The sequence below is a fragment of the Arachis stenosperma genome, chromosome 3 (genome assembly GCF_014773155.1).
Source record: "Arachis stenosperma cultivar V10309 chromosome 3, arast.V10309.gnm1.PFL2, whole genome shotgun sequence".
NCBI classification, from domain to species: Eukaryota; Viridiplantae; Streptophyta; class Magnoliopsida; order Fabales; family Fabaceae; genus Arachis; species Arachis stenosperma.
In genome coordinates this window covers 24,625,019-24,634,537 of record NC_080379.1, presented here as the reverse complement: position 1 = coordinate 24,634,537, position 9,519 = coordinate 24,625,019, and the positions used below count along the sequence as shown (strand labels likewise).

Here is a 9,519-nt window from a genome sequence, read left to right as displayed (position 1 = left end):
ATCTACTTCTCAATACATAAGATAACTATTAATAATGTATTACAATTGCATTTATTTTGCATAATCAATAAATAATTTAGTTATTAATTTTCCTAATTTTGTACTAATATATATATTTTGTCTTAGAAGTTTTATAAATACAAGCATCTAATCTTTTGCATTATCAAGCACACAACATGTTTTAAATTATACCCACAATATGTATTAAAATAAAAAATTCAATTATTATTATTTTTTTCTCTCTATACCTTTTAGTTGATTTGGTAGAACATGAATAGGACTGTTCAATAAATCAAGGCCCACAGACAAGAGTTTATTGAAAATTAAAGACAAGTTCCTTAAAATATTAGAACTGAACAAAGGTTTCCACACTTGCCAGATCTAATTGATATTCCGATACAAACATCTCACCCCACCACACACACACTCACCATCTTCTTCTTCACTTTTCTCCCCTTTTTTTCCTTCTTTTGTCCTCAACCCTAGTCACACAAACCCTATTAATTTTCCATTTTTTTTTTACTTTTACTGTTCTGTATAAGAGAAAAGCATGTGAGTCTTTTTCAGTTTTCATGTGGGGGGTTTTGAACCTTGTAAGCAACAAGCATTCCCCATTTTCATGAACAGCTACACAAAGCACTTACCCTATAAAATCTCCTTAGTTACTTGCACCAACCTTCATCAAAGTTTCAATCTTTATGCACTCAGATTGTTCAAGTTCACGCCTTTGATTGCCATTAATGATCTTCCCAAAGAGAAAGAGAGAGATCTAAGCATTCTAAGAACACTCACATTCAAATTCACATTCAAATTCACATCTGGGCTTGAAAGGTGAGTGAGGTTCAGATATTCTTCATCTTTGGTATACAAAAAAAAAAAAAAGAGTGACCCTTTTAATATAGAGCTAAAAGGGTATCTGGGGATCTCTTCAAGCCGTTGAATTTCATTAGTTTTCACAAAGGAAAAAAGAATCTTGTACAGAATAATAAGAGAAGCAATGGTGGCTGGGAATGGTTTATTTTATCCCATTTTCGGTTTTGCATCGTTGGTTCTATTCATTTACATGTCTTTTGGGGACATGAGGTTGGGTTTTGAGGAAGGGCCAGAAGTGTCTTTTGTGGGTAGAAACGGTACACAGTTTGTGTTGGATGGAAAACCTTTCTACATCAATGGTTGGAACTCTTACTGGTTAATGGTGCAATCTGTGGATGATTATTCAAGGCCAAGGGTGCGTGAGATGCTGAGAGCTGGGGCCAAGATGGGACTCACTGTCTGCAGAACTTGGGCTTTCAATGATGGTGACTACAATGCCCTTCAAACTTCACCTGGTGTCTTCAATGAGCAAGCTTTCAAGGTATTCATTCAATTTGTAGTAGGTTTAGCTTGTTGTGGCTTTTAACTTTTTAATGCTCTTTTTGTTTCATGCAGTTCTCTCTAGAATTCATCATTTCTATTTTTGGAATATATATATTTTAAATTTTAGGTTTTCTATGGTTGATTAAGGATACCGACATAGTTAGACTTTGATCAGTGTCTAGTAGTGGGGGTAATACCGAAGTTATTTTGGTTTTGTTTTCTTTATGAGTGGTTTATGAGTCACTTGTTATTTTTTCCCCCCTGGAAATTGGGGTTTTATGTTTGGACTAGGATTACAGAATTGGATTTGTATAATTTGATGGAAAATCTGGCTTTGGATATGTGTAATTGCTGAGATTCATTAGGGCAGAGAGCAGGGATACACTGATAGTGGTTAAATATGACGAGCCGCGGCATGTTTGTTGGTGCTGGGATGAATTTTCAGGCTATGTATACCATTGTTCTTCGGTATGATGATGTGTAACTTGTGTTTGCGAGGTGTCTATGTCCTATCCCATTGTCTCTAGTTTTTGGGTGGATAGATCCCTAGACATAGATACATGTATCTGTTTTCTTCTCCAGAAAATAAGTGTTTCCAAGTGTGTTTGCACTTCTATCATAAAACAATTACGAAATGGACCCTTAGTGTAGGATACAAGTGGTCCCTCTCTCTTGGTTCAATCAATAGTCTAAGGTGAAGATCGCCTTTATGTTATTAATTGAAAAGTTTATGTGTGATTGTTAAGTTTTTGAAACTTTTATTACATGCTTTTTGAAATATATTCTTGTAGAAGTTTACGAGGGTTGTCTTGGAAATTTGCATCTTGCTGTATCTATCCCTCTGAACTCTGATCATGCTTGATAGAATTAAAAACAGCTTTATGTCGAATTACTGATTGATGATAATCCTTTTGGACAGTCCCATGAAGTGAACTAGTTACTTTATTAATTAGCATTGGCTGGTGAACGATGAAAACTTTTCTGAGCTTTTGATTGGGTGACAGGCTTTGGATTACGTTATAGCAGAAGCAAGGCGCCATGGAGTTAGGCTGCTCCTAAGCTTAGTGAATAACTTGCACGCATATGGTGGGAAGACTCAATATGTTGAATGGGCATGGCAAGAAGGGGTCGGACTAAGCTCATCTAATGATTCTTTTTTCTATGATCCATCAATTCGTAGTTATTTCAAGAATTACATAAAGGTATGATAGGTCAATTGCAGCTTCTCAGTACTTTTTCCCTTCTTTCTCTTACTAAAATTATCCTGGATGGGATATTGATGAGCCATTCAGCTAAATCTTTTAATGTTTTAACAGATTGAATCATCATTTATCAGTTTAGCTTTGTTTAGAAACAAAGAGCAAGATGATCTAATGCAAAACTTTTCTTTTCTTAAAATGTGTAAACCTTAATTCTGAAGCTTCATTTAGTATCTTTGTTTCCTTTTGCATACTACATTTGAAACATATGGAATGATAGACATGATACCATGATCCTGACACAAACAGCACCATTAGGCTCTATCGAAAAATGAAATTTCAATAATTAGAGAATAAATTTCAATATGTGAAACTTTTGCTTACTGACTATATCTTTGCATGGTTAAACCTCCGTCTTTATTTTTTATGACATTTCAAATTTTCAATTTAGCAGCAACTATTGTTAGATAATTTAGCTGTTTAATTTTCCGCAGACTATTCTGACAAGGAAAAATACTATTACTGGAATCGAATATAGAAATGACCCCATCATTTTTGGTTGGGAGTTAATTAACGAACCTAGGTGCATGACTGATCCTTCTGGAGACACTCTCCAAGTAAGTCCTGTATTCAAATATGGTGATGTTACTGCTTCTTTTGTATATTCCGAGTATTCAATGTACTTAATGGGAGTTTATTTGCAGGATTGGATAGAAGAAATGTCAGCTTTTGTCAAAGTGATCGACAAGAACCATCTTGTGACTGTTGGTCTTGAAGGCTTTTATGGTCCTAATGACCCGAAGCGTTTGACGGTCAACCCTGAGGCCTGGGCATCCAGACTTGGATCTGATTTTATTAGGAATTCCAAAACTGTGAATGTCGATTTCACCTCTGTTCATATATACCCTGACCACTGGTATGCATTGGATGACTTCTATCTATTGTTTTAGATCTTCATCGCACAAGGAACTAAAATTTAGAAATTCACAAGAACTCCACCTGCAAAGTGAAACATCATCTGTTTTACATGGTTTACTATCTAGAATAATTCGGTTGAAATTTCATCATGCTCTTTAAGATCTGCCTTACAAGTCTGAAATCATCTTTTCAGATTTTGCTTTCTCTTTTGTACTTTGTCCTTTATTTAATCATATTTTACTTTATACTCCTGCATAGGTTTCGCGAGGAAGTATATGAAGACTATATGAAATTCGTCTCCAAGTGGATGCTTTCGCACATTGAAGATGGAGACAAGGTTTTGAATAAGCCGGTCTTGTTCTCCGAATATGGATTATCAGACACAATCAAGAACTTCTCGCTCTCTAACCGAGAAAACATGTACAGAGTGATTTTAAACATTATCTACAAATCTGCTAAGAAAAGAAGGTCAGGAGCCGGCGCCCTAGTCTGGCAATTCTTAGCCGGAGGAATGACCGAGTTCCTTGACGATTTTGGGATGGTCCCATGGGAGAGGTCGTCGACATATTCGCTTTTCGTCGAACAAGCCTGCAGATTGGCCAAACTCAACGGATGGACTCAAAGGGACATGAGCTTCAAAGAATTTTGTTAACAAAATTTGTGAGGAAAGAAAAAAAAAAAAGGACTAGTAAATGGGTTCAAATGGCTGGTGTTGTATAATATTCCTTACTTTGCATCACCAGTGTTTGAGTTATTAATAGAGTATATAATGTTGTAGCATAGATTATATACTAATAACAATGTTACTTTAAAGCATGCAATTTTTTCTTAAATCATTGCTAGTTTGCCTTCTTATAGCTACTATTTGTTTGTTAGATTCATTAAATATTATGGATAGGTTTGCATATAATCCACATGAAATCTCAACCACCATCAACAACTTTGAATTTGAGGACCACTCATGATGCTAGCAGAGTAGCAGTTGTCTTGGTGAGCACATGAAAAAATGCAACTACCAAACCAACACACAGAAAACCACACCTTGGTTGATTAGTATTATTTTATTCATTCTATCATTTACTGACAATATTTTCTCATTTCTTTACTCCACCTTAGTCCTTTTCTATCTCCAGCATCTTCTTCAAGCAATTGGTGCAAAACTTATCGTCAAATTTAACAACCTCTAATTGGTTAAAATTCCCCAAGTTATACCAAAAAAAAAAAAAAAAGTTCCCGAAGTTGTATGAGAACGTAGAAGAGTTTTGGTTTTTATTATTTTATTGCAAACTTTAAGCTAACAATCCGTTGTAGTCTAGGTGGTTAGGATACTCGGCTCTCACCCGAGAGACCCGGGTTCAAGTCCCGGCAACGGAAAACTCTTTTACTTTATTTTCTCTTTTTTTTTTGTCTTGGCTTTCCTTGGCTTGGGCCGTTCGCTTCTTGGGCCCTTACAACAATAACATAATACCCAGTGAGAATATAGAAAACATATGACAAAACCAGGACTTGTTCCTCTGACCCAAAAAAAAAAGGACATGTGCCAAGAATTATGATAAAACATAAATAAAATAGAAAGAAAGAAAGAAATCATGTGCTCCCTGAAAATTGAGGTTATGATGTATTGATGTCTGATGTCTGATGTCTCCTACAAATAATAATAATTATCATCTATATTTATATCTATGCCTATTATATAATAAGGACGTAGATATTGGCAAATAAATTGATATTGGAGATTTACGTGTAAATTTAAAAAATTGGTCATTTTTCGGTAGTTTTTAGAATATGAAAAAGCAATTTTTGAAAAGAAAAAATGGTGAAAGCGATTTGCAAATGTTCTTATATATTTAAAAAAAGGACATGCGCCAAGAATTATGATAAAACATAAATAAAATAGAAAGAAAGAAAGAAAGAAATCATGTGTTCCTGAAAATTGAGGTTATGATGTCTGATGTCTCCTACAAATAATAATAATTATAGAGAAAGCAATTTTTGAAAAGAAAGAACAGTGAAAGCGATTTGCAAATGTTCTTATATATTTAAAAATTGTCTAGGCTATTTTGTGATTTTTCAAAAATTATTATTTTTTATTTTTTTACTTTTTAGAATGACGATGCGACTCCTAAAAAAAACGATCCATTTCGATTCTTGTCCTTTATTTCGTGACACAACGCCTCTGTGACTGTTTCTCCGTCAATTCTAAACGAAAAATACTGACGTGTCAGGTTCAAAAATAGGCAAAAATCTAATTGTCTCTAAATTTAAATTGATTAGAGGTTTATTTGTTCTTATTTTTAAATAATATCTTTTTTAAATTATTTTTTTATTTATTATATTAATATTATTTTTTATAAATTATTAAATATATAGTATAATAAATACAAACTAATTAATAAATTATTTAAATTTAAAAATATTATTTATTATAAAATTAAATAAATAATTTCAAATATAATTTTTAAATATATAAATAATAAACATTAAAATACGGTTGGTTAGGGCCAAATTGATAGTTTATTCTCAAAATTTGCTCATCAAGTTCTTCACATTCCAACTCTCAGTAAAGGTACAAAAGGTCTAACTTGCCTAGATTATATTATTTTAATAGAAGCTACATAAAATATTCTGGATCTCTATGTTGTTATTCATTTATTGGAGTGTGCATATGCTGAACGATACAATTCACAGCATGTCGGGACATTACGAATGCGTCATGCAGCAAAATGCTGTACACATTCAAGCCCTGCATAAACATATTATATTATCCATAAGCAAAGGATACTTCTACATCTGATCCATAGACATGAAACACACCGCATAATGATTCAGTTATAGGCTAGCAAGTTAATGTACATGGAGGTTAAGAAACGACTTGCCTTTCCTTCACTGTGCAATCTTAGGATCATGCTTAATTGCACCTCCCCTAAACTGTTGCAATCCATTAAGTTATTTAATTTTAACTTCCCAAGATAGAAATAACGGGAGTGGAACGGAGAAAAAAATAGTGGAGAATAGAAGAATAAAGAGAGTTCAAAAGACTAGAAATGCTTCACTACCATGCCTTGCTCTACCACTACCAGTTCCCTTTTGTTGAGTGTGTTCCCTGTTCATGAAATTAGTGCAACCCAGAATGGCCAAAGAGGAACAATTTTCATGATCCACAATTTCACATATATACAATGAAAACGATGTGCCAGTTGCCACCAATTTTCCACCCTATCAAAACCTTCCAATCCTTGCGTAGCCTTAGCTAAGTCCTCTTTCACAGTGTTAATAATGTTAACATGCTTTAGCCTATGTAAAGCGTTATTTACTATATAAATCTGTGGTATGTCCAAGTTTGGAGCTGATTGGTTTCTTATAACATTTGTTCAAAGCCAATCTAATTATCAACTGTATTCTCTGAGTATCCTGTTAATGATTTTCCTTGTGTCAATTTCATGCAGATCAGGAACTCTTTACTTCTACATTTAGTGGTAGTCATTTTTTTATTTGATTATTCAGTGGTTGTTTGCTTGTCACTTGCTCTACTTCATTTCTGTCTTACGCACACATTTGTTTTTATTGAATTATTATTTTGAACAAATTTGTCTTCCTTGCTTCTTCTGGTTGTGTCTTCTTTCAGAATTTTGGTTCTTATGATTTGCAGATTTGGCAGAAATTAAGTTTTTGGGTATTACGACTACTGTACATACGGAAGCCATTCAGGTTAGTCATTTTGATGTTCTGTATTTATATATGTAGCTATAAAAAGCTCTGCTGGATGCATGCTAATGTGTTGCTTTTAAATTCCTTTATTTTTGTTGTTATAAGAAACTTTTGGAGTTTTTGGTAGTTATAATGTTCTGTTATTTCTATATTTCTTTTTTCCATTGTATTCATTGCTTAAAGATAACTTAATTATTCTGTTCCTTATTTTTTCTTCTTATCCTTTATTCCTTATCTCTTCATTTACACATACCTTCTTTTAGTTTTTTTTGGTAGAAATTTCATTTTTCGATTAGTTTCTGTTATTGTCTTTGTTCACATCGAATTCTATCTAGTGTTTATGGGATACCTATTGAAGTATTAACTATTCTTTTCTTAAGAGTAGGTAGATAGAGTGTAGTGTGAATTTTAATTCTTCTGATTATCCTATGATGTCTTAACTGTATTTCAGCTAACATCATGTTTCTTGTCTTGATTTTGGGAGTGAGTTATTTTGAGCTAAGTGCTGAAGGCAGAAAGAGCCACAAACAATCAATTGACATGATACAAATTCAGTTGATGGGAAACAAAGAATTCTCATTCAAATATGGAACACCATCAGTGCTTTAAACTGATTATCCTGATAAATGGATTCATTTGTTTCTATGTTAAGATGGTCATGCTGAGTGTAATTCACATTTACTGCTCTGGGATTTCAAGTTTGAAAACATGAAATTTAAAAGGATATCTTTTGAATGATATTTTCAATGACTTTGCATATATCATATTTACATCCTTTTTATTTGTAACAGTTTTTCTCCAACTTAGGGAATCTGAGAGACTCGCATGCAGCTCTTGCCTTCGGATCTTCTGAGACATCTGAAGAGCCCTCTTCTGTAACAAGAATAATTTCTGAATGTGAATCAGCATTGACAGTCTTGAATCGTGATCTTCGAATTCTCTCGGCTTCCATTGCCCGTGAACAGGGAGAGAAGATGAGCATTTGATGAATTAATAGTAGGACAAATGTAAGATCAATAGTCGAATATATTCTTTGGCATGTTGTGATCTTCTTGTGGATACTCCATAGTGTTCATATTGCGTTGAAATCAGAATAGCTATCTTATCATGCTGGAATTTAAAAATGCAAGTTTCTTCTGTTGAAGGTACTAAATGAGATGGTAAAAAAAGGATGAGCATAAATAAATTTATTACAGACATGATACATGATAGGATACAATAGTAGTAAGTAGTATTGTTTGATCTATATATATGATAAGATGTAATAGTATTCTTGTTGTCTGTTACTTTTGTTGAAAACTATTTAAATGCAAGTGTTTCAAAATTTGACTTTTTCTTACTAAGGGGGCCACCTTCCTTCCCGCACTCAACCTACACGCTGTAAAGTTTCTCGGGCAGGCAGCAACAACTTTGCAAACTTGATTTTCTCCACCTCATCTTTGCCATCTGCAAATGCAGGTGTTATTATTGTAGGTGACTCGAGAAAATACCCTGTTGCTATATGTCACAACTTCTAGCTATTTCACCCCTTTATTGCTTCACTCTCATTGGGGGTTTATGGGGTATGACTTTGTGATCAACAATATCATATACAAACCTAAGTATGAGTTTACAATAAACTATCTTTTTATGTTCCTTTTTTCAAAGAAATGAACAACAACAGGACAGTTCGACCGAACTAACCAATAGATAGCCTCTAAATTGGTTTGGGCGTTCGATTAAAAGTAAAAACCTGTTGTCAGGATACCAATAAAAATTTGGAAAATTGGTAAACCTTATCAATTAACAAAATAAAAAATAATTTTTTAAATACATTTTATACATAAATATATTATTTTATCATGTCTGATTTAACTTTAGTTAAATTTCAATTAAAATTTCAAATATTTTAACTTCTAATTTTATCCGTTTGATAACCGGTTGCATTATGAGAACTTGATAGTAATAATATGGGGTATTTGATATAATTTGTTGCATCAGTCCACAATCAATATTTAGTTATTTACCATTGAACGGTTAGCGTGCGAAACTGTAATCTTCAGCTGATCTAGCGGCCATATTTAGAAGTTTTGAGCAACAAGAAAAGTTCAACAGTCAATAGATAGAATTTTTTTCAAAACCTATTATAGTGGTTGAATTAATTCAACTCGGGGGAAATGCGACGTTTTTTTTTCCTTTTTTAATTTACATTCAGCCTAGCTCTTGAAAGTTGAGACAGCGAATGATAGAACCTTTGTACAATATTAATCTCCATTCTGCGAGTAATTCGTTTCATCCTTGTACCAGGTTTGATTTCTTACACAACCGAGTAAACAGCTGTTAGATGAATAGACAAATC

General features: G+C 33.3%; 1 protein-coding gene and 1 non-coding gene across 2 annotated transcripts; both read left to right on the top strand.

The window, feature by feature from the left end:
- Nucleotides 1–376: 376 nt before the first annotated feature.
- Nucleotides 377–4,321, top strand: LOC130966593 (mannan endo-1,4-beta-mannosidase 2-like). The gene is made up of 5 exons (XM_057891405.1): nt 377–1,354; nt 2,361–2,558; nt 3,050–3,172; nt 3,260–3,471; nt 3,732–4,321. The coding sequence occupies exons 1-5, from the start codon at nt 998–1,000 to the stop codon at nt 4,123–4,125; spliced, it is 1,284 nt and encodes a 427-aa protein (XP_057747388.1). The 5' UTR covers nt 377–997; the 3' UTR covers nt 4,126–4,321.
- A 453-nt stretch (nt 4,322–4,774) lies between these two features.
- TRNAE-CUC (transfer RNA glutamic acid (anticodon CUC)) lies at nt 4,775–4,847 on the top strand. The gene has a single exon. It is a non-coding gene; the product is annotated as a tRNA-Glu (tRNA).
- The last annotated feature ends 4,672 nt before the right edge of the window (nt 4,848–9,519 follow it).